The sequence below is a fragment of the Podarcis melisellensis genome (genome assembly GCF_964234715.1).
Source record: "Podarcis melisellensis genome assembly, chromosome: 11".
NCBI lineage: Eukaryota > Metazoa > Chordata > Lepidosauria > Squamata > Lacertidae > Podarcis > Podarcis melisellensis.
In genome coordinates, this window is record NC_138543.1 from 7292130 (window position 1) to 7317965 (window position 25836).

General features: G+C 43.7%; 1 protein-coding gene across 4 annotated transcripts in view; it reads right to left on the bottom strand.

Annotated features, from left to right (window-relative positions):
- The window catches only part of AGTPBP1 (ATP/GTP binding carboxypeptidase 1), a 71046-nt gene that overhangs the window by 34885 nt on the left and 10325 nt on the right, over positions 1–25836 (bottom strand). For 2 of the 4 annotated variants that reach the window (XM_081930396.1, XM_081930395.1), the window contains exons 2-10: positions 18517–18603; positions 10811–10938; positions 9465–9532; positions 8626–8689; positions 8198–8344; positions 6480–6611; positions 5001–5094; positions 2087–2124; positions 1015–1223 (exon numbers count right to left, since the gene is read on the bottom strand). In XM_081930396.1, coding sequence (XP_081786522.1) covers positions 1015–1223; positions 2087–2124; positions 5001–5094; positions 6480–6611; positions 8198–8344; positions 8626–8689; positions 9465–9532; positions 10811–10938; positions 18517–18551 — 915 coding nt within the window. In that variant the 5' untranslated portion in view covers positions 18552–18603. Of the gene's footprint in view, positions 1–1014; positions 1224–2086; positions 2125–5000; positions 5095–6479; positions 6612–8197; positions 8345–8625; positions 8690–9464; positions 9533–10810; positions 10939–17211; positions 17408–18516; positions 18604–25836 lie in introns of those variants that run through there. The other 2 variants (XM_081930393.1, XM_081930394.1) reach the window with 2 other exon arrangements.

The window sequence follows — 25836 nt, forward strand, 5'->3', positions numbered from 1 at the left end:
CCAATAATATATACCAGGGCTGTCAAACTTCCAAGAGACTGTGATCTACAACCACTATTAAAAAAACTGGCAGTGATCTCCCCAGAGTTGAGGTTTTTTTTCCGGGGGTTAGGTTTTTTGGGAAAGCCAAATTTTTTGAGCTTTTGTTTTTTGTTTGGGGGGGTCATCCCGCGATTGACCAGGAACATCCCATGATCAACCAGTAGATCGCGTTCGACCTGTTGGACAGCCCTGATGTATACAATCCAATTTCAAGACAAATGGCCTTGCATAACTGTAAAAACTAGAATGGCATAATTCATTTTGGAACAAACTAATAGCAGCACAGGTGTAGAATCTGCTCCCAAGAAGACTGAGGGAAGAACTGGCATAATATTTAGCGGCTATTTGCATTTCATTTTGCTGCTGTATTTGCAGTAGATAGAGATGTTCTGGTTCAGCCTTAGTACCAAAAATGCTGTGGACGTTGATGCCATCATATTGCTTTTAACTTAACTATGCTGAAAACAGTTTTTTGCCTCCAATTGGTTTAAATATCTGAATCTCCCTCAAAAACTATCTGAAGTTCCCCAATAACCCTTTCTAAGATACAATTCTTTAAAAACATCTTTTTAATATATTTTTATATGCGTACTTCTTCCCTTTCTTAAAATCCACCACTACCCTTTTTTTGAGCATGATTCCTTGATAGGGATAATAAAGATTCATAGAAGACTAAACAGATTAATACAGAACAGGGATATCAATTCTTAAGAGATGAGGTGATTGGGTAATGAACTGTCAAGTACAGATTAATTTAAATTTATAATGTCAGAAGTAGTGGATGAGATTGAATGCATTTCCTGTGAGGTATGATGATTCTTCAGTTGATGCAGAATAGCAATAATACAACTTTTAAGATTTTACCCATGTATTGGGACAGGCACACAGGCAACTTTGTATTATCATCTTAATGGTACATATAAATATGCTTCGCTGTGCATTCATAGTAATATAAGCTTTTTAAACACTTACTTGTGAAGTGTTGTACAGAATTTTCATCCCATTGACATCAATGAATGCTTTCCTTCCCAACTTGATGTTCGTAATGCTCTTTATAGACTGCAAGATGCCCTTGCGGATCAACATGTGTCTATGCCGACTATCATGGCGATGCCAGTCGACGTAAATTGTCAAGAGCATTTGGACATAGCCTCTGTCTACGGCTTTCCTTGCATTTGTTTCTTGGAGGGGGGAAAAATCAAGAGATCTCAAGAAACTATAAGTAGTAACAACATGCCAAAATGTACCAAAAAATGTAAATCTTTTTTTTAAAAAAATGTCTTTTAGGATAAAGTACATTTAGAAATGCATACACCGAGATTATCTTGTAATAAAATATGCACTTAAATATTTCCTCCCCTATATGCTTTTTAAAAAAATCTTTGCTGATTGCTGTGATTACAGGATGGAATGGACGTATGAACATATGCAAAATTGGCACAGACAAGAAATAGACTTATCTGCCCATACCAAGCAATAGTCACGAAGAGTTATTACATACAGAAGTCAGTGTGGGGTAGCTATCAGAGTACTAGACTTAGACTGGGGACACTTGAATCAAATCCCCATTTAGGCTATTAAACTCGCTGTGCCCTAGGACCATCTAATGTTCTTTCATCCCAACCTCACAGTGTTGAAAAATTAAAATGGAAGGCCAGGGTGAATGTATACATTTCTGAACAAACTGCAGAAAGTTTAGGAAACAAACTGCAATTTTTAATAACCCTCAATCAATAAAAAATAGATATTGGAAGCAATTCCAAATAGCATGATGAGTACTGCAAAACAGAGATTAATCCAAAGTGTGCCTAACAGATGTATGCATTTTCTGCATATTTTGTTCTATTCCCTCATCAGAACAGCTCACTGATATAATAATCACGGAATTGCTGGGTCTTTCAATGCACAATACTGGCTACTAATCTGCAATCTTTAAAATGTTTATTTTCAGTTTTACCTGTGTAAACACAGGGTGATTGCCAGCAAAACTTATTTTAATCTGCTCACATTCCATATCTTCTGAAATATTAAGGCACACACTTACTTGATTTTAGCAATGCAGCAAGGGTGTCTAAAGCAACTCTGCGAATATAAATATAGACAAACAAAAAACAGACAAACTATTAGATTTAGGTAACATTCCTGATCATTGATATGCATCCTACCTCTGCATGTGACTGAAATTCTAAACATGATAAAGTGTTGAAAATGACGGTAATGATTCACTGGGCCAGAGACTTTGGATATAATATACAATTTGAGGACTGGGTAAGACTTTGGAAAGAGAACTTAAAATTTACAGCATGTATGACGTTAAAAGAAAATGTTATGAAAATGTTTTACAGATGGTATATAACACCGGTAAAACTAGCGAAAATGTATAAGACATGCAATAAGTGTTGGAAATGTAAAGATAAAGAAGGTTCTTTCTACCATATGTGGTGGGAATGTAAGAAAGTGAAAGACTTCTGGGAAAAGATATATAATGAACTAAAGAAGATTTTAAAATATACATTCATAAAGAAACCAGAGGTCTTTCTGTTAGGGATACTAGGAAATGAGATAAAAAGAAAGGACTGTAATTTTTTTCAATATGCAGTAACAGCCGCAAGAGTGTTACTGGCCCAAAATTGGAAGCAACAGGAAATACTGACAGTGGAAGATTGGAGAATGAAGCTGTTAGACTATGCGGAGTTGGACAAATTGACAGGGAAGATTAGATATTTAAGAGACCAAAAGTTCACTGAGGACTGGGGGAAATTTGTGGAATATCTGGAAAATATAAGTGAGGGACAGATAATGCTAGAGGGATTTAAAGAAGCACTGTGAAAAATTAAGAAGTATTGTCTAAAGGGAATAGAAAGAAAGATATAAATAATGTCAATATAAACCTAAGGAATGCGTAACTTAAATAATGACTTTGGATGATTTACGGAAAAGCTGAAGGAAGTCCAGAAAAAGAAGAATTTGTGAAAAATTCGATGTGAAATTAATATGTGTTTTTGTTGTAAACCAATAAAAATTATTATAAAAAAAAGTGTTGAAAATGAATTTTAATTTGTTTTATATTCCATAAGTTTGGTTTACCTGCAACAGCAAGTATCTTGGGGGCAGTGTGAGTTGAATGACTAATATGCACAAGAACCGGGCACAGAGAACATTTATACTCACCATGTTTTCCCAGCTGCCACGCCTCCCCCCACCTTGCCCCCCTCCAACACAAAAATTCAGCACAGCGGAAGTTTTTTAAAGCTTAGTTAGCGCATGGGAGGACAGGGCAGAGGAGAGGAGGCGACAGACAGGATGGGGAGGGCCCGAGTCATTTCCAACCTGTGGGCTAAAAGTTCTCTACTCGTGTTGAAATAACTTAGGTAATCTCATTAAATGGGCACAAGACGTAGGTCACAACATTATGATGGAAGATTGGGTTAAATTATGGAAAACTGACTTAAAATTTACAGACTGTTCCCTATTGAAAGAGAACTACATGAAGATGATGTACAGAGGTATACAACACCAGTGCAGTTAGGGAAAATGTACAAAACTAGTTCAAATATATGTTGGAGGTGTAAGGAAAAGGAGGGACCATTTTATCATATGTGGTGGGAGTGTAAGGTAATTAAAAATATTTGGGAAATGATATACAATGAATTGAAAAAAATGTTCCATTTAACATTTGTTAAAAAAACCCGAGGCATTTTTGTTGGGGATTGTAGGGAAAGACCTGCCAAAAAAGTTGAAAAACATCTTCATGTATGCAACCACGGTCGCAAGAGTTCTGGTCGCACAAGGATGGAAGACTGAAGAAACCCCAACTAAAGAATCATGGCAAGAAAAACTGACGGACTTTGCAGAACTGGCAAAATTGACATATAAGCTACGGGACAAGGATAACTGTGACTTTAAGGATGAATGGGAACCTTTCACAAAGTATCTGAAGACGCAACAAAGCGAATTGGATTCCTTGGCAGGTTTTGAATGAACATCCACAATTTTTTTTTACTGATAATAATCAGCTAAACAGTTTGAGGATCTATACAACTTTGTAACATGCAGAAAATAGCAATATTAGAGAAACCAAAGACTGGAACTGAGGGAAGTCGAGAGGTGGGGTGGGGGGTGGGGGGAGGGGAGGGAGGAAAAATGGGGGGGAATAAGGATATGTTTTTGGATAATATGTCTTGTTATAACTTTGAATAAAAAAAACAAAAAAATCCAATAAACAATTGAGTATCAAATACCACCCAATCTTCATTGGTTAATAAAATTCAGAAGTAATGAGGGGGAAAGAAAAAAAAGAAAAAACTTAGGTAATCTCATGGACATCAGTGGGCCTTAATTCAAAACACATGTGCAAATGATCAGGCTGCATGTCTTTTGGGTACGTAATTAAGAATTCAGATGTTAAATATAGATTGTCTGGTGCATTTATGTTATCATCAATTCATTCTTCCTTAGTTCTGTGAATGTATCAGGTGCTGGTTTTTGCTAGAAGGAACTTGTGGGGACGGGACCCAAAGCCCTGTAGGGCACACAGAACAAGCCACATGGTTCTCTGGATTGTGGCCTATGAAAGCAGTAGATAGGCTATTTCAGTATATTATATCTCAAGGACAAATACTTGAAAACAGAGATGATTCAATTGTTTTCAAAGACTCGTTTAGCAAAATGACTTCAACTGACCCATACAAATCACATTCTCCTCCGCACCACAACCGCTGGGTTTTATTTATCTATTGTTTGTACTTACATCCCACTCTTCACCAAATGACCCCAAGGTGGGTTACAAAAAGTATCACAATTAAATCAGGTGCAATTTACATTAAAGTTGTAAAACAAAACTATAAAACGAACAAATGTCAAAGTTAACAAAACAGCAGCACAAAACAGCAATGTTATATTAAAATAAATATGGTCCACGATATTAAAAAATATATATATTCAGATTTTCTACTCACTTCATAAGACTGGTGTTCTTTTTGCTAAAAGGACCAATTATCTTAAATATCAATTCCACGAGTCCATTCCTGCCCAAGGATACAGCATTTACAGCTGAAATTTTATTAAAAAAAAGTTACACCAAAGTGCAAAGTTATAGATATAAATGCTTACACTTGAAGCAAGGCAAATATAACCAAAACACCATCTTACCTATTTATATTTCACTAATTTAGCATAAAAATCCCAAAACTAAGCATTCAACTTGCAGTTCTGTATGCACATGTCTAGTGAAGTTTCAGGATACCTAAATGCTACTTACCGTATTTTTTGCTCTATAGGACGCACTTTTCCCCCTCCAAAAATGAAGGGGAAAATGTGTGTGTGTCCCATGGAGCGAATGCAGGCTTTCACTCTCCAGGCTTCAGGAAGCTATCCGCAAACCTTCGGAGCGGGGTGGGAGTTCCCGCCAGGCTCAGAAGGCTTGCAGATAGCAGGCAGCAGCCCGAATCCTGGGGAGCGCAGCGTTGTGCACCCAGGGCTTTGGGCAGCTATCCGCAAGCCTTCAGAGCCCGAGGGGATAGCAGCAAGCTCCGGGAGCGAAGGCGAGGTTGCACACAACCTTCCCCCGCCCCAGCCCCGCAGCTAAAAAGGGATGGATCCCACTGGCTGTCTTGGCTTCTTTGCTCTCTGGGGCTGGGGGGGAATTTTTTTTCTTTATTCCCCCCCCCAAAAAAACTAAGTGCGCCCAATGGTCCGGTGCGCCCTATAGCGCGAAAAATACGGTATATGTGTAAACTCTAATGCAGAACATCTGCTATTACACTGGAATGTTAACTATGTTTTGCAGATATGCGCCTGTTGGCTATTGTTTCCAGAGCACCTGCACCTATCAGAACCTGTGCCTTGGTTTTTGAACATTTTGAAACTTTTTTTCACAGCTTCAGCAGTTCTGGAAATTTTACTATGCTGAGACACAATTCTTGCTTAATTGTGATTAAGGCACTGGGCCAAAAGAATCCTAATTCTAAGCCCCTCTCCACCTGTTTCTGAATTCCCCTTGTCCTTAACCATTCTTGAGGGTTATGTTGGCAGTAAATTAATAATGGCTAACGCTAGTGCAGGTTTGCAGGCAACTCTTCAAGGGAATCCTGGCTATCATTAAGTATGATTAATGTTAGCAATTAAACATTTAACTAAGGTGGAGGCTGTATATAAAATTGAATTCAATGGGGCAAAAGTACACATGTGCAGAACTGAACTTTAAGGCTGGCAAAATCTTTCTCCCTCTACCCACTAAAACTGCTAGATCTACATACCTCCTCAGCAAGATTCCATGCTCAGGAGTTAGAAAGCCAACATACAGATTTTTATAAGAAAAGAGAATGCCTACTAGCTTTCAGCACTAATGAAAATGGGAGATGAAGGTCCGTTGATCTTTCATATTAAACATCTTTGAAAACTGAGATACACTGAGAGAAGAATGTCATGGTACTTACAATTAGTTGAGTAGACTCGTAAAACTTGGAGACAAGGTAATATTAACCTTTGATTCTGCAAGTTCTGTTTCACTAGGTTAAGAGTTATATTTAAAGCACCATTAACTCTGGCTTTTACTCCAAATTTTTTATCTGGAAATTCAAAAGGAACAGCAGCAATATTAGAACCCATGCAAATTATAATTTGGGGTGGGGGTTAGCTGGCCACAGCTTTTTAGATTAAAAAAACGGCAGTACTTATTTTCTTATTTATAAAATTTCCTGCCTTACCACCAGATCCAGGGTAGGTTACAATGACCTTAGTAAAGACATGCATCTTCAGCACATAGCAGAAGCTGAATAATGATGGTGGTAGACACACCTCAGTGGAGAGGGAGGGTCCACAATTTAGGGGCTGCCACAGAGAAATCCCTCTCCTCGGCCACCATTTCCTGCAATTTTTGGGGTGGTGGAACTACTACAAGATATTTGGGGTCTAAGTCAGGGGTCGGCAAAGTTTACGGAGCCTGGGCCGGTCAACTCCCCTGGAGCTCTCTCTGCGGGCCAGATTGCATGCGTGTTCACAGATGCTATTTCCAGTGTGGAGGAGATGTCTGTGTGTGCACGCGCATGCGCTATTTCTGGCACCAAGGAGGCGCGGCGGAGGTATCTGTGTGCGCGCCCCCGAGCCATGCTGCGCCGGTTTAGCGCAGCGCGCGGGGACGTGCCAAGCGGGCGGCAAGGTTCAGAGGCGGCTCGGGGACGGCTTAAATGACCCCCGCGGGCTGGATATGGCCCGTGGGCCTTAGTTTGCCAACCTCTGGTCTAAGTCATACTGGGCTTTAAACACTGATGTGATGACTGAACTGAACCCAGAAACAAACTGGCAACCAAAACAGGGAGACTGCAGTGACAGAACCCACAAATCACACAGCACAGGACAATGAATTACCCACAGAAGGTGGAAGAGAAGTTCATGTTAGTCTCTGAACAATATTCACTTGATTTGTTTCCCTTCCAGCCCCGTGCATGGGTTGATCTCAGTAACATAGTTTGGTACCAAGAAGGCCCTACATAGGGCTATTGCTCAGTAGAACAGCCCAAGTTAAGCAGAGGCCCAAGATTCAATTCCTGGCCATGGACTTTTTGGGAAAAGAGACCTGCACAACCTACAGCCAATCTGTGCAAATGATGCAAGAACCAATTTACTAATTCAGGTGCCTCAAGTGGCCCCAGTTTAGCTTTATCTTGCCAAAACTGTTTCCCATATGAATTTGAAAGCCTCCTTCATAGCCATGTAGTTAAATTAGAGTACCTTCAGTTTGTTTTTCCACCTTGCTATCCATTTCCCCCCTTCCATTACACAATCTCGCTGCATACAAACGGTATCACACCTGCAGTAGCCACAGGAAGGAGAGCGAGATGTTGGCGCCTCCCCACTCAGATCTACCACTGTTCTTCCAATGGCAGGGTGCAGTTTTGTGGGGAGGGAACTAGGCCCAGTTTGCATTGTGTGTCCAGTCCTGAACACAGTCAAAGTGAAAAACAAGTGGGAATGTCACTATCTGCTAATCCTTAGTAGAACAGACCTGCAGAAGAAGCAGTCACGGTTTTTATTGAACAGTGCCAGTAGCAGAATGAGTTCTGTTTTTGCAGGGGATCTGAGCCTAGGAAAGCCACGCAACGGCAGCTCCACAAAGACAACATATGCAAGAGGATTTTAGTTAGGTTTGACTTACCTTTTGGGCCAATTTTTGCAAGAAGAGAATGAAGCAGCACCATTAATTCTTCATTTGGAGGGGAATCTTTGCTGACATTCACAAGCAATTGCAGTAAAATCTGTGTCCCTCCTCTAGAAACAAGAACACTTGTTCTTCTGCTACTGCCTAAAAATAGAACGTGAGCCATTAGCAGCAATGCTAAGGTATTCAGATTTTACTACCAACTCTTACTTTTTAATAATATAGTCACAAGTATAAGGTCACATGTATAAGGCCGGTCATATATAAAAGGCCACATGAAGTATTTATTCTCTTTATGGCAGAAAACCTTAGCTATGTAAGTGTTTCTAAACTGTCTAAGACTATAACAATTCACATTTATTAGATAAAACACACTACAAGCCTAGACAGATGTTACAAATTTGCAATTCAATATAAAAACACACCTGCTGCCACCAGCTCATTTAGGATGTTCAAGATATTTAGTGTAGTCTGAAGATCTCGGGTATTCTGAAATGAACAGAGTATTTCTTAGTTATCATATTATACCTTTCATGATATACAAACATGCATTCTTAAAGCACTGGGATGGGGATCCTAGTGCCCTCACAACTCCCATCTGCTCCACCATTGTGGTCAATGGTCAGGCATTATGGCAGCTAAAGTCTAACAACATCTGGAGGGCCACACATTCCCTTGCTTTGACTTAAAGCTTTAAAAAGTACAAAAATTCCAGAATCAGGACCATGAACATTCAGTAATATTTTAGATCAGGCATAGGCAAACTCCAGCCTTCCAGATGTTTGGAACTACAATTCCCATCATCCTTTACCACTGGTCCTGTTAGCTATGGATGATGGGAATTGTAGTCCCAAACATCTGGAGGTCCAGAGTTTGCCTATGCCTGTTTTAGATATAAAAAATGACAGCTCTATCTCTGACATCAATGCCCTACACTAGGTTTTCAAATCACATCTTAACAGTGGCACTGGCCAATTAACCAAAAGTATCAATTCTTTTAAATGCCACTACTTTGGGACACCATCAACTTTGTGTTAAGTTTTGAATCCTTAATTTAAAAAGAATTTGCTATAGCTAAAATCTCTAACATCTACTTTAAAGGAAAGTAACAAACTTCTTACTCTATCCCAAACATGAAAATCCAGTGAACAGAGTGACTACTCTGAATGAGAAGGAAACTTTAGAAATTCAAACTGTGCAAGAAACTTAAGTCATACTGACCCACTATTTTACCATAAATTAGTTTTTAAAATAAAAATAGTACCTCTAAAGTTGATAGAATAACTTCTATTCCAGTTGAACCTTTTGCAGTCATTTCCTTCCTGATTTTTTCTGAAAGTTAAATACATGTGAGCACTTGATAAACCAGGATATTAATTTCAAATGTGGGCAACCAGATAGTAGCTGCTGAAAAGCATAAAGTTCAATAGTAAAAAATGTTTTTAATCCCCAATGGTGATTACTTTAATTAATAATAACAATCTACATTGCAAAAATACCAGATGCTTGAAATTATTCCTTTTAACAATGTAATAATTCCTACCTATCTGCTTCAACAGAAATTAAAGTAAAAGAAGACTAATATTAGGAACGAGGTAAAGGTAAAGGTACCCCTGCCCGTGCGGGCCAGTCGTGTCCGACTCTAGGGTTGTGCGCCCATCTCACTTAAGAGGCCGGGGGCCAGCGCTGTCCACAGACACTTCCGGGTCACGTGGCCAGCGTGATGAAGCTGCATCTGGCGAGCCAGCACAGCACACAGAAACGCCGTTTACCTTCCCGCTAGTAAGCGGTCCCAATTTATCTACTTGCACCCGGAGGTGCTTTCGAACTGCTAGGTTGGCAGGCGCTGGGACCGAGCAACAGGAGCGCACCCTGCCGCGGGGATTTGAACCACCGACCTGACGATCGGCAAGTCCTAGGCGCTGAGGTTTTACCCACAGCGCCACCCGCGTCCCCTTATTAGGAATGAACCTCATTATAAAAAGGGAACTTTTTAAATATTGAGAACTCAGCTAGACTGGTAAAGAAAAGGCAAGCGTTATATATGTGAGTTACAGATAGGTAGCCGTGTTGGTCTGCCATAGTCAAAACAAAAAAATTCCTTCCAGTAGCACCTTAAAGACCAACTAAGTTAGTTCTTGGTATGAGCTTTCGTGTGCATGCACACTTCTTCAGATACCTGAAGAAGTATCTGAAGAAGAGGTATCTGAAGAAGTGTGCATGCACACGAAAGCTCATACCAAGAACTAACTTAGTTGGTCTTTAAGGTGCTACTGGAAGTTATATATGTGATATAACATTGTGCCACCAGATGGCGATGGTGGAGTCCCATTTTTCCTCTACTTGTTTTCCCAGTTTAAATTTACAACATTTTAAACTGAAACGCTTCTTTGACATGTCTACATCCAGCCTGAGCTAAGTGACTACATCTTCTAAGCAAGAAAAAAAGTGTTTTGTTCTATGTATGCAAGCATACTGACTACAATTTACAATCAGAACATAACAATGTACCATGACATATGGGATGACATACATATAGTATATACAGAATATTTTCAAGAATAAAGTGCATATAAATTTAAAAGCTGATTTCAATGTACAAATATTTACCTTGACTCTGAGCCAGGTGGAGAATTTTTGATGTAACATATCTGGTAGTGTCAGCTTCCACCAAACATTCTGTGTTGATCTTTTCCAGTTGCGACAGCAAACTCAGAATCCGAGAATTGTTTGTTAGACTGGAGCAAATAAAATTATTATTATTATTATTATTATTATTATTATTATTATTATTATTATTATTTGATACTGTCACTTTTAATATGACAGGCATTTTTCAGAGTGGCATTTTAGGAACGCTTAACATTAGGGTGATGATCCAAAAATTAATAATTAGTTAATTACTCTCAGGTAAGAATGTAGCCTTGGTCTTTGTTTAAGGTTGACACTGTGGAAAAACAGGGTCCTTGTGCCTTTAAGGGCTGTATGTAAAGCAGAAATTGAACAAGTTAAGCCCATTCACAATCAGGGCCAGAAGCCGACTTCTACTGATAACCATGATGTTGTTGGGGCAATTACTGTACTCTCTAATTTTCTGTTATGCCATGCCACCCTATCACAGAGAGTAGCAATTACTGTACTCTCTAATTTTCTGTTATGCCATGCCACCCTATCACAGCCATTTGGTGTTATGCTACACCCACTTGGCAGCCAATTTTTGACTGGCACCCACAACACCCTCTCAAAATTTGTGATGCATCCATTGGTCCAAAAAAGTTGGGTGACCCCTGGTTTAAAGGTTCCAGCAACTGAAAATGAACCACAAGTCCCAGTTATCCATTGTGACATCACACTCTTAGCCAGGGCTACCATCCTAGAATCCCTTACACCCAGAATTTCTGATGGGAAAACAGGAGAGAAAAATCCTCCCTTTTGCCTTTTGACATTGCTGCTGCTTTCGAAAAGCAGGGGAGGGAGTGCTGGTGATGGCATGAAACTTCATCTTCTAAGAATTCCTGAAAGCTCTGGAGAGGAAGGATAGACATTTGAAGATTTGTTTCCGGTTTGGATTCAGGTCCTATTGACACCTTGGTTTCTATTTCAAGCCAGCCTCAGACAGACTTTCACACCATCTCTAGTTGAGACAAGAAGAATTTCCCATCTTGGCAGAATTTCAGTTCTGATTAGTATCAAAAGGTCCATTAATTAATCCATTATGTAGCCTTAACATAGCCCAAGAGAAGAAATATAAACTGCAAAAAAGGGGAAGCTTTATCAGGCAGCCCAGTGATTTACAGTGGTGCCCCGCTAGACGAATGCCTCGCAAGACGAAAAACCCGCAAGACGAAAGGGTTTTTCGGTTTTTGCGACGCTTCGCTAGACGATTTTCCCTATGGGCTTGCATCGCAAGACGAAAGCCCATAGGGAAATCTCGGGGACCTTTTTTTAAATGCTGGCGGTGGGGAGCAAAGCCTTCCCCCCCCCCGGACTTCAGAAGAGGTCCAGGAAGGCCGGCGGGGGCGAAAGGCTTTGCTCCCCACCGCCAGCATTTTAAAAGCGGTCCGGGATAGCAGGGAAGCGCTTCCCGCTATCCCGGACGGCTTTTGAAGGCAGGCAGGGGGGGCAAAGACTTTTGCCCCCCCTGCCTGCCTAACCGGGGGCTTTTAAATCGCCCCGGGACTGTCCGGGGCGATTTAAAAGCCCCCGGACGGCTTTTGAAGCCTCCCCCCCGCCCGGCTTCGGGGCATCATCCCGATGCCGGGCGGTGGGGCAGGAACGCCTCCCCCAGCCGCCCGGCTTCGGGGCATCGTCCCGATGCCGGGCGGTGGGGCAGGAACGCCTCCCCCAGCCGCCCGGCTTCGGGGCATCATCCCGATGCCGGGCGGTGGGGCAGGAACGCCTCCCCCAGCCGCCCGGCTTCGGGGCATCGTCCCGATGCCGGGCGGTGGGGCAGGAACGCCTCCCACAGCCGCCCGGCATCGGAACGATGTCCCGAAGCCGGGCGGCCGGGCGGGAAAGTCTCCCCCCCCGCCCGGCTTCGGGGCATCGTCCCGATGCCGGGCGGTGGGGCAGGAAAGCCTCCCCCAGCCGCCCGGCATCGGGGCATCGTCCCGATGCCGGGCGGTGGGGCAGGAACGCCTCCCCCAGCCGCCCGGCATCGGGGCATCGTCCCGATGCCGGGCGGTGGGGCAGGAAAGCCTCCCCCAGCCGCCCGGCATCGGGGCATCGTCCCGATGCCGGGCGGTGGGGCAGGAAAGCCTCCCCCAGCCACCCGGCATCGGAACGTTGTCCCGAAGCCGGGCGGCCGGGCGGGAAAGCCTCCCCCCCCCGCCCGACTTCGGGGCATCGTCCCGATGCCGGGCGGTGGGGCAGGAACGCCTCCCCCAGCCGCCCGGCATCGGAACGATGTCCCGAAGCCGGGCGGCCGGGCGGGAAAGCCTCCCCCCCCGCCCGGCTTCGGGGCATCGTCCCGATGCCGGGCGGTGGGGCAGGAAAGCCTCCCCCAGCCGCCCGGCATCGGGGCATCGTCCCGATGCCGGGCGGTGGGGCAGGAACGCCTCCCCCAGCCGCCCGGCATCGGGGCATCGTCCCGATGCCGGGCGGTGGGGCAGGAAAGCCTCCCCCAGCCGCCCGGCATCGGAACGATGTCCCGAAGCCGGGCGGCCGGGCGGGAAAGCCTCCCCCCCCCCGCCCGGCTTCGGGGCATCGTCCCGATGCCGGGCGGTGGGGCAGGAAAGCCTCCCCCAGCCGCCCGGCATCGGGGCATCGTCCCGATGCCGGGCGGTGGGGCAGGAACGCCTCCCCCAGCCGCCCGGCATCGGGGCATCGTCCCGATGCCGGGCGGTGGGGCAGGAAAGCCTCCCCCAGCCGCCCGGCATCGGAACGATGTCCCGAAGCCGGGCGGCCGGGCGGGAAAGCCTCCCCCCCCGCCCGGCTTCGGGGCATCATCCCGATGCCGGGCGGTGGGGCAGGAACGCCTCCCCCAGCCGCCCGGCTTCGGGGCATCGTCCCGATGCCGGGCGGTGGGGCAGGAAAGCCTCCCCCAGCCGCCCGGCATCGGAACGATGTCCCGAAGCCGGACGGCCGGGCGGGAAAGCCTCCCCCCCCGCCCGGCTTCGGGGCATCGTCCCGATGCCAGGCGGTGGGGCAGGAAAGCCTCCCCCAGCCGCCCGGCATCGGGGCATCGTCCCGATGCCGGGCGGTGGGGCAGGAAAGCCTCCCCCAGCCGCCCGGCATCGGAACGTTGTCCCGAAGCCGGGCGGCCGGGCGGGAAAGCCTCCCCCCCGCCCGGCTTCGGGGCATCGTCCCGATGCCGGGCGGTGGGGCAGGAACGCCTCCCCCAGCCGCCCGGCATCGGGGCATCGTCCCGATGCCGGGCGGTGGGGCAGGAAAGCCTCCCCCAGCCGCCCGGCATCGGAACGATGTCCCGAAGCCGGGCGGCCGGGCGGGAAAGCCTCCCCCCCCGCCCGGCTTCGGGGCATCGTCCCGATGCCGGGCGGTGGGGCAGGAAAGCCTCCCCCAGCCGCCCGGCATCGGGGCATCGTCCCGATGCCGGGCGGTGGGGCAGGAAAGCCTCCCCCAGCCGCCCGGCATCGGAACGTTGTCCCGAAGCCGGGCGGCCGGGCGGGAAAGCCTCCCCCCCCGCCCGGCTTCGGGGCATCGTCCCGATGCCGGGCGGTGGGGCAGGAACGCCTCCCCCAGCCGCCCGGCATCGGGGCATCGTCCCGATGCCGGGCGGTGGGGCAGGAAAGCCTCCCCCAGCCGCCCGGCATCGGAACGATGTCCCGAAGCCGGGCGGCCGGGCGGGAAAGCCTTTGTCCCCCCTGCCTGCCTTCCCAGGGGCTTTTAAATCGCCCCGGACAGCGGAGAAGTCCTCCGCTGTTCCGGGCGATTTTAAAATGCCGCCCGCCAGAAGAGGTCGGGGGAAGGCTTTTTCCATAGGAACGCATTAATTGATTTTCAATGCATTCCTATGGAAAACCGTGCATCGCAAGACGAAAAACTCGCAAGACGAAGAGACTTGCGGAACGAATTAATTTCGTCTTGCGAGGCACCACTGTATATTGGCTTCCACATTGAGCTGCGGGAATGTGATTAAGCAATGTTTTTCATTTTATAATACATTTAATTAAGAATATTTATAACGTAAAATGTTTTCATTTTAAAGGAAAGTAATTCTACTCTCTGTCATGGATCCAGAGGCAGCTGTCTTTTGAAACTCTCAAACTAAAATAGGCCAACTGGATTTCACATCAGGGGCAGACTCAAGTATCTGATGCTAATGATATCACTTAACATCTTGCTTTACCTGATCTGAAATCCAGGAGGTGAGAATACCTCTATGTTCACCTCTTCCTCTCACCCCAGTTCAGGACAAAATTCATTTTGCCTTGTCAGGCTAGGCGTATCTTTACCAGTCTGTGTCTTTACCAGTAGCCTTTAAGGCAGGGGTGGCTAACATGCTGCCCCTTCCAGTTGTTGCTGACTCCCAACTCTCACCAGCCCTAACCAATATTCACTCCTTGGGAATGAGTGAATATAGAGAACCACAGGCTTCCCATACCTGCTTTAAAGCAAGAAGATACACCAAATCATCAATGGAGACAGGGCTGCACTGGACTAGATACAAATAGCACTTTAGGTTGGTTGGTTTGAAAGAAGTGTTGATTTTGCATAGATTGAGATAATCATTGCAATGTTCACAGATCAGTTTCAACCCAGGATGGTATTTTTAAGCAATTGAGTTAGTATGAGGTTGTCATGAATTCTAGACCTATTATCTGAAAACAGATTATTTTATTTACTGGAATGCTCAAATGGCAATACTCCTAACAAGTCCACTGAGTCATCATCAGGGCTCAGAACAGCCATGGATCTTTTACACACTTTTACACACACACCTCAACTTACCTCTAAGCATCTACAGTGTAACACAATCTTTAAGCCATTAATGACATCCAAAATGTGACTCCACTGGTAAAAGTACACACATTATTTTTGGAGTGATATCATTATGTAACTTTCCTTTGCCATTGCCTTTCTAGAGTGACAAAATGCTTCTGTTCCATTTAACTGGCACCATAAGCCATTCTGCTTGTCAGCTTACCATGCAGATAGCTTACACAGCAAGTGACAATTTGTTATACACGTTACAATGAAATATGGTTAGCTGCAATAAAACTAAAAGTATATGGCACTAGTTTAATAAATACTGCCACTGCTGGTTTACCAGAGATATGATAAATTAGTATTCTTCACTCAGCAGCTTGAAAACAGTTCAACTGCAGTTAGAAAATGATTCTGTATTTACCACCAAGTTGCTCTAAGACAGAGATCATCCAGATGTTGTTGGACTCCAACTCTCGCCAAACCCAGCAAGAATTGCCAATGGCCAGGGATAGAGGGAGTCAGAGCCCACCAACATCTGGAGGGTACTGTGCTGGCTATCCCTGCTGACATATGGCTGTATTTCAATCAAATACTTGTAAGATGCCCCAGGAACTTGGTGGAGGTTGGGGTATAAACAAGCTTCATCTAAAATTCACAAAAATATTCTAGTAAGAGGCAGCCACAAACAGAGGTACCTCCGGTTACAAATGGGATCTGTTTTGGAGGCCCAGCTGTATCCCGAAAATTTCGTAACCGAAGGACTGCTTCTGCGCACACACAAGTGGCAAACCCACTTCCGGGTTTCCTGCATAACCTGGAGGTTACGCAACATGAGGTACCACTGTACTCCTGCATAGATGCTGCAGTAAAACATGCAGCAACACAGAAACTGATACACTGGCACACATTCAAATAACCAAGGGTCAGTGTAGCAGGTAAAAGCTATCTCAAGGTTCCAAGCTCTATTACATCACGTCAAAATTGGCAACTTCGCACAACTGGCATAATCCTGATTACAAAATTGTATGTGCCACTTGCACAATTAAAGCCGCCGAACAATCTGGAAGGATGACATCCATATAAAAGTAGATGTGTTTTGGAAAAAACCCCTCCAAACCATATATAAATACTTATTATTATTATTATTATTATTATTATTAATCTGAGAGTGGAGTTGAGGTGTTTTAAACAGGCAACCTATTCTGAAAACGGGGTGCAGCTTTGTACATTTAAAGACAAAATATTTTAAAAGTTTAGAGGAAGTAACATTCTCTCTTATTACATCTTTCAGAAAGATTAATCTCTTCCACGTGATATATGGAAGTTTGTTTTGGGACCAACAACTAATAGTATATGAAATAGGAACTTTCTAGAGAATTACTTTTAGGATACTTAGAGCACCAGCAAAACTTAAGTAACTGGAAACAGATACCCTGTTAGGACTAGTCTTAAAATAAATTGTTATGGAGATCCCAACTACTCTCAAGGCTGATATGAAAATAAACTGAGCAGCTGGAAGCAAAAATAGATGTTAAGTAAATAGTAAGTATAAATAAACGTTAAATAAATAGTAAGAATGTTTCCCTTGGTATTATCATCATTCCACAGGCTCTTCCACTCACCGGGGATTAGTTCCTACAGGCCAAGGATGAGAAGAGTTGTCAGATCCTACCCACTTCCCAAGTGGTCTAAACATCCTGACTCTGATATGGATCCGAGTGCTGCGCCTCATGTTTGCATTATTTCCGCTAATAATGCCTTTGACCAAGCTACAAACTAAGTGCAACCTACAGCTTAACCATTTCTTACATAGTGACCTTATTCTAGAGTCCAACCCAGACACAATTGCATCGTAGGAAGTTACCATGGAAACCATGTTGTGTCATAAGGCTACAATTCCTCTACGTTTACACACTCTCAGAGAGTTTTATTGGATTCAATAAAATGATTCTGGAATAAGCATAAGAAATGTTTAGATTTATTGGCAAACAAGTTTCCTAAAAAAATATATGTGTGGTGAAGAATGGCCCCACAAAGTACCAATTCGAAAATAACTGGCACTTCAATGGATGACGTATTATATAACTTATATGCAGTTCAGATTATTTTAAGCACATGTATCCAATGCTCCATGTGCTTAGTCCCACTGGCATAATGTAAGCCCCGCTTACATTCTTACATATGGCTTGATCAGGCCAACATTTGGTCCAGCACCCTGTTCTCATAGCGGCCAATCAGACACAAGTAGGACCTGAGTACCAGAGCACTCTCCTTTCTAACAGCTGGCTAGTAGCTTTCATTTCCTCTCCTCCCACTGCACATCTGAACCATCTGGAGCTGATTTTGAGGGTGTGCAGGGAGCTTGAGCAGACCAAAGAGGAAGTTCCATTGCACACACAGAAGTCTATTGTGCCAGCAGAGGTGCATCAATTTCCATTGTGTTTATTATATACAACTGAAATCACGACTAACTGCAACTTCTAAGCATATGTTCACTACTAACCCGAACCAGTGATAAGCTCAACAGTGATAAGCACACATGCAAGATCATAGTAAGTGTCAGTTTACAGGATGCCATCATTGCATCGTAATCTCTATCTTAGTATCTACTCCAAACCAGGGATCATGGTTTGTTTTGCTCAAACAAAAAACAATGGGTTATTATAAAATTACATGGATAGCATATAAGTACTTGTATAGTTCATTTAAATATCAAAGCGACAATTATATGTACACAATAAAAACTAAATAAAATTTATAATTACAGGCCACCAACTATTACGGAAAATCTTTTTCTTAATCATCTGAATAAGCCTGATAGCTTTGGGTTCATTTACAAGCTATCTTCAAGGAATACAAACCAAGCTGGTTGAAAAAAAATCCTGCAAGGAAGATTAAACATCTGCATCTCTCCCCAATCCCCTTACCTTTTTTCTGATGCCATTTTTACTTTATTCATCATGTAAAGTTCTTCATATCAATCTGGAAAGCTTAGTTCTTCCACAGCAACATCTCTAATGATCGGCAAAAATGAAAAAAGAAGAAGTGTGTGTAAGTATACTCAAATTCTAGTGTGAGAAACAGGATAATGTTTGAGAAAACACAGCAGAAATAACACCATCTGCAGAAACCAAGATAGCCAGCAAATAGAGCCTTATAAGGGCCTGGGAACAAAAATGTCAGGGGGGAAATGGAGCTGTAGCCATTGGTTAAGCAAAAAGCAAAGGTGCCTGCTAAAGAGGGTGTAGCAGTGACAAAGATGGCAGAGGCTGCGGAAAAAGACATGGATAAGCAATCAGTGGAAAATACTGCTGGGGAGAGTAATAGGAGACTATTGTACCTCTTGGCAATAGGGAGGTTTTGCCACGCTGAAGTTTTTCACTCATTTCTGGCCCAAAATGGTAAATTGAAAAAACTGCAGCTCCATACAAAATCCTGAAGAAAATTAGTACTTTCCATTCAGGAAATGCCACATGTAATATTTTCTGACCAGCCCTCATAGAAGCTGCTTGATATTAACATTACCCAATCAAAACAAGGTATCAGCAATTATATATAAGAAGCTATTAGTACCAAAAGCTTTTCCAAAGTCTAGTCGTAGTTTTCAGATAAACAAATCCAGTTTATTACTGAATGCATACCTGCTTTAAAAGGAAAATGTTTCGCAGAATACCGAATTTTCCAGCTCTGTGAGCAGCTTTTTTTCTCTTTTTTTGTTAATAGATGCTAGTATGTTCTCAACTATTTTACTAAGTAAATTCAAAATAATTTACTTTGCTGGAATAATATGCTTTGCTTCATAATCACCCCTGTAATTTCTATTCACAAAAGATTTACTTATAATAGGGGTCTCTAAACTGTCATTATTCTTTAAATGATTTCATAACAGACACCAAGTTGTCATTTGCTTGCATTTACCATTACTGGGAAATCAAGATTTTCATAACAAATTGGAACTAAGAAGGTGCCATCCATGTGTTCCAGCTAACATTTTTAATGGATAAGCCCCCCTTTTTTACTGGAGAAACATTATTTCAACAGTTGTGTATCAGGGAGTTATCAGTTACTCATCTCATTTAGTCCTCAGTTCTACTCCAAAAAGTTCTTAGCTTACTTATATCAGCAAAACTGGAGTTTATATACTAAAGACAAAATCCACAAAAAAATTATGTCGTGCTGACATAACACAATCCTTCCTCAAGGCAGCCAAGGCCTGGGGAGTTTCAGAAATGCATGGGAACCAGATATTGTGCAATTTGCATGCTCTGCATCTACTGGCTAAAAACCCTGTTCTTTTGCAGGAGGAACTCTCCCAGGTCCTGCAGAGAATGTCCCTTATTTACTCTGATTCTGGATCCTCACAGTCAGACAAATCGCTCTGAAAGCAACTCAGTGCTCTCTGAGGATCATATCCTGGCCAAAAACAAACAGTCTGTGTGTTCCTATGTCCTGTAAATCACTGCCCCATATGAAAGATTCATGACAGGGAAGTCAGTTGATATCAGACATTGCCTGACTCAGATGTATGGTTTCTTGAAAAATAAATGAGCTGTGAACTCAAATGTTTCCTCTTTCCTCACACTTGACTTCAGAGGAAACTTCCTGGTTTATTAAACCACATGTTTGCCATGACAACCAAGCACAGAAAATGTGGTTTAACCAGGAAGTTTCCTTTGCAGTCAGATATGCAGGGAAGAAGTACTTAAGCTCCAAAGGTTGCTGGCTAAGAAATGCTCGATCCATACAGGGCACTGTTTGATAACATCTTTGGCTAGCCACCCTTTCCAGCTATATTTTGATTTTGGCTGTTGTATTATAAAACCAATTCATGCTCCATATAAACCACTGTTCTGCTTTTCATAGTATCAAATACCTTAAAGTGCATTTCACTTTTCTTTTCTTAAAGATTTTCTTGATTTACAAGTGTGTGCAATGTCTCTCTCTGGCAATCCCCCCCCCCCATGTAAAATCAGTTTCATTTGTTGAAACATTAGGAAGAAAGGGGGGAAAGAGGTGGAGGGGGGAAGATGGGTGGTGATGTTTCTATTTTACTTAATATATGTAGGGTTTGGTGTCAGCGTTGCTTGTGCAGGTTCTCTGCTGTTCACTTGTGTTCCTTTGGTGGTGAGAGAGGTGGGGTTGGCCTAGGGTGTGGTTGTTCATTTGTGGTTGGCTGTGGTGGACTTTGTTTTCATGAGCATTTCACTTTTCTAAATCATAAACCTTTCCCCAAATAGACCAACTGTTTTGTGAATGTATAGTATTGACACTTCCACATAGGACGAATAAAATTTAAAACTGAAGGTGAAAATTGGAGATACAACACTCACTTGAATTTACTACAAAGTAAAACTTTAAAATACAAAAACACCCACTCAACAGATATAATAATAGCTAATATACAGAAAAATACTACAAAACAATTAAGCAGTTCCCACATTCAATCCCCAGCATCTCCAAGTAGGGTAGGGAAATAACCTTGTCTGAAATCCTGGACAGTCACTATCAGTCAGTGTAGACAATACTTAGCTATATGAACCAATAGTTTGATTTAGATATAAACCAACTTCCTATGCCCCCATAGTTTTGCCTTAGAAAACTCAACAAACTTGCTGTACCTGGAAGTGGATGTGCACAGTGCAGCTAAATGGACACAGCTGTGGGCAGTCTGAGAAAGCACCATCCACCCTGGGCCTGCCCAGAAAAAGCAAGTCTTAAGTGAGGCAATGGGGTGAGACTTTTGTGGGTGAGCTGAGAGTTTGTTTGGACTCTGCGTGAGAACCTGGAGGCTGTGAGGGTGTGTCAGAAGGAAAATGAATTGCTATTGATTTATATAGATAAATAAATAGAATTAATGTTTTTGGCCTACAACTCCCATGATCCCTAGCTAGCGGGACCAGTGGTCAGGGATGATGGGAATTGTAGTCTCTAAACATCTGGAGGGCTGAGGTTGAGGAAGCCTGAATTAATGTCTATGTAACTGTGTGCTTCTGCAATATTTTAAGTTTCTGTTGTTGTGTCAATTTCTTCTACAATTTTTAACATATTAAGCAGCATAGAAATTAAATAATTAATCAAAGGGCCCACAAGACAGACCCATAGGGCCTGACCTGGCTGATTTGAGGAGGAGTGCCATCAAGTATTTGGGCCTTAAGTCATTTAGGGCTTTCAATGTTAAAGTCAACACCATGAATTGGGCCTAGCAGCAATTAGATAGCCAGTGTCTTTCATGAGGATTGATGTTATACTGTTATACGGTGTCTTGTGACACTGCTTACAGTTCTTACATCATTCCCGTTCCTTCTTTCTTTCTCAATTTTGCTTAGTCCAGAATGTCTGTTTTCTGCCTAAACAGGTCCTACAACATTTGCTATATACAAATATCAACACTCACCAGTTCTCGGAGACCTTTTATATGTTGTAAGAGTAGCATGGGAGTCATTTTTATATGACATTATTCCATGCTGCTGCTGTTCAACAGCAAACATAGAGAATCAAGCATTAATTCTCACTGGGTAGCCACTGCATGAGAAGAACTCTTGAAATTAAAGGGCTTTAAACATACAGTCAGGATCAAACATTTCAGCAGAATAATGAGATGGAGCCACAAAAAAGCATTTCTACATAGCTGCTGTAAGAAATAAAGGGCAAATGGCTCATATGATAATATAAAGGGATAAATCAGCTAAATCTCTGTCCAAATATAACATGAATTATCTTCTTACAGCCACTCAGTGCATCAGTCTCACAGCAACATGGAGAAATAAAAAAGCAGCTTTTGACTTCTAGTGTGCTCACAGATGCAAAATGACAGCTTGCTTCTTTCTGCAAACCGAGTGAGGCAAGGATATCTATGAAGACAGTAGATATCTTCCTGGAGACCTTTACATAGATCAAGAACCGTAATCTCAGACAGACACATCCATATACTAGGGTGGAGTGAGCAAGCTGTCTAGGTGATAACCAAATGAAGCACAGTAAGACTCTCAGTTGTGGTTGCCCTGTAAATTTTTGAAAGATCTGCAGCTGACATGTAAAAAACACTATAAGGGAAATTCAGAATAATGAAGAAAAACAAGGTGGTGTAATATCTCACAGAACACAGTCCATTTGAAAAGGTAACCATCTCTCTAGTTGATTTTGATAGAATAATTTTTAAAACGCTGAACAAATACATTTTGGCTACGGCGAGTTGATGGAAACTAAAATAATCAGAATTCCATAATCAGTTCATTTCAATGCTTGTAAAATTAAACCCGTAACTACAGATGAACAAAACTGCCTATTGCAAACTGCAGACTTGACGCTTTCCCTCTGTTGGGACAAGGGGATGGGCTTAGCCAAGAGCTTAAGAGCTTTGTTAGCAATGCAAACCGTCTTGGGTGGTTGCCAACAAGTGATGCTAAAGGGCATCGGCCTAGTTTGTTGGTGTCCTTTTGCATTGCTTCCAAATCCCAAATGCTCGCAGTAAGAAATAATGAAGGAGATAAGAGGAAGCTTCATTATTTTTTCTTCCTGCTCCTCAAAATTACTTTGTGGTAAAAAACGTGGAAGGCAATTTCCCCATGTTTCCCCCATTCAAAACACAGTGGGCCCAAGAAACCACATTTTTTGGTGGTTCCTAGTTTTGTCTTGGTGTTGTTCCTCTCCTACACAAGCAATGAGCTGCACAGGAGGCCCATGTGATTTGACAGATAGACTGCACTGCTTTGACTTTACTATGAGCTGTATCTAACAATGTTCTTCCATTCATAGAAGGCTCTTGGGTCCAGCAGAGGCTTCCATGAACACCAAACTCTGTTCCAGATAGTTGTTGACGGGCCCTTTGGGAAAAGTATAGATGGTGCTACATCAGACTGCAGTAGAAAGGGGAAATTATTAGAAATCTCGTTCCTCTCCCTTCAGTTCAGGGAAATCTCCAATGGATAGAAGTGGCTTCTGTGAACAGCAACTTTATGAGTTTAACCATTTTAATAGTATCTGACCTAATTTTAGTTGCACTTGCAATGTAATTTCAAGACTGGCAAAATAAAATATAAGCAAGCAGTGAGTTATTGTTTATAAATACTTTAGAGAACATTAATCAATTCCACTTTAAACATTTTACATTGCAGTTTTGCTACGTAAATTCATTTTGAATGTGTGTGCTAAAATCCAAACTTGTTATGAGAAAGTTTTGAAGGTCACACAAATATGGCTTATAGTTGCTCAGAGACAGCATCAGTCTTCCAAATCAATCTTCCAAAGTCACTCAGGTTTGTAACTGCTCAAAATGCAGACCTTCAGCCACACTGAATCTCTGTGCAAACCATGGGCTTCCTGGATCTTTGAGTCACTCCACCCCATATTATTTGATTAATCATATTACCAAGAATCTCAAATCTTGAACTCTACACCATTACGGGTAAAATGATTACGACAACCAATCTTATTATTCTGCTTTAAATTATTTTGTCTCCAGAATACCTCAGAAGTGCCTTCTCCCATACGAGCACTAAGATCAGGCATCACCAAACTCGGCCCTCCAGATGTTTTGGGACTACAACTCCCATCATCCCTGACCACTGGTCCTGTTATCTAGGGATGATGGGAGTTGTAGTCCCAAAATATCTGGAGGGCTGAGTTTGGGGGTGCCTGACTAAGTTCTCCAGCTGAAGCCCAGAAGGGCAAGCACTGATTCAAAGTGAAGCTTTTCCAACAGTGACACCTCATTTGTAGAAATTCTCAACTGCGAAACCTACTGGGCTAGATCACGAAGACCTTATGAACCATCCTGTTTCAGGACCTTTGGAAAATAGCATGATGAGACCTGGCTTCTGCTCTCGCTGTATATCAGGGGCTTGATTGATTCGTAGTGAAGGCACAATCTGCAATCAGAGGTTTCTCCTATGGTTCACTAGAGCCACTTTTGTCTCCACCCTTGCCTAGGAACACAGAGATCATGGCCAGCTACACTAGGGGACTCCTGCCAACCTAGCAGTTTGAAAGCACGTCAAAGTGCAAGTAGATAAATAGGTACCGCTCCGGCGGGAAGGTAAACGGCGTTTCCGTGCGCTGCTCTGGTTTGCCAGAAGCGGCTTAGTCATGCTGGGCACATGACCTGGAAGCTGTACGCCGGCTCCCTCGGCCAATAAAGCGAGATGAGCACTGCAACCCCAGAGTCGGTCACGACTGGACCTAATGGTCAGGGGTCCCTTTACCTTTACCTATTTAGACTAGGGGGATGAAAAGCTTGTACACACTTCCCACATCCTCGGCCCAAGCTTCTCATTCTCCAGAATACACACAACCTGCATCAGGTGGAGCGGGAGAAGTGGCTGGGGAGAATGGGAGAACCACACAGGCCTGGTTAACAGGGGTATACAAGAAGCAAGGGCAAGAAGAGGGTTTTATTTTGTTCTATGGGAATTCCCACTACACAGGTGGCTCGACCCACCTGTGCCTTACTGATCTGATCCCTTTTTTAAATGCCAATGCATTATGATCTTATTATTGCCAGCGCAAACCACCCCCAGAGCTTCTCATGGAATGGAAAAGCATAGGGGCCGAGCATAATAATAATAATTTATTATTTATACCCCGCCCATCTGGCTGAGTTTCCCCAGCCTCTCTGGGCGGCTTAGTGTTAAAAACAAGACAGCATTAAATATTTTTTTAAAAAATTTTTTAAAAAACCATTAAAAACAGCAGCTGATGAGGCCACTAACAATAAATCAAAGTTTGTTTACTAAACGGGAGCGCCGCATTGAAACGCAACGGGGCCGATTTCAAAGCTACCCGGGGGGGGGGGGACAGCAGCTTTGGGAAAGGAGGAAGGACCAACTTGGATGACCGTGAAGCCTTTCGTCAAAAGGAGGTTTTAAGGAGAAGAAGCTGAGGGGACAAACCAGGCAGCCGCCCCCCATCCCCTCGCCTCCTTCTCCTCAGAGGGGTCGCCGCGACCTCCGCCCGTTCTTCCCCTCACCTCCTTTCCGGCAAGGGCGGGCGGCGCTCCTCCTCAGCGCCCGGGCCCCCTTCAGCGCAGGGTCGGCGGAGGCTCTTCTCGGGCGGGCCACGGAGCGAGGCAGGTGAGCCGCGGCGGGCCGGCTCCGGACTGCGCAGCCGCAGAACGCCGCTCGGAGGAGGAGGAGGAGGGGGGACCTCGGGCCCCGCCCACAGCTCAGGCGGCGGCGGCGAAGGAACCTGTCCGCATCCTGGAGACGTCACCGCGTTCTCCGTCCCCACCCCGCGCGCGTGCACGACTGCCG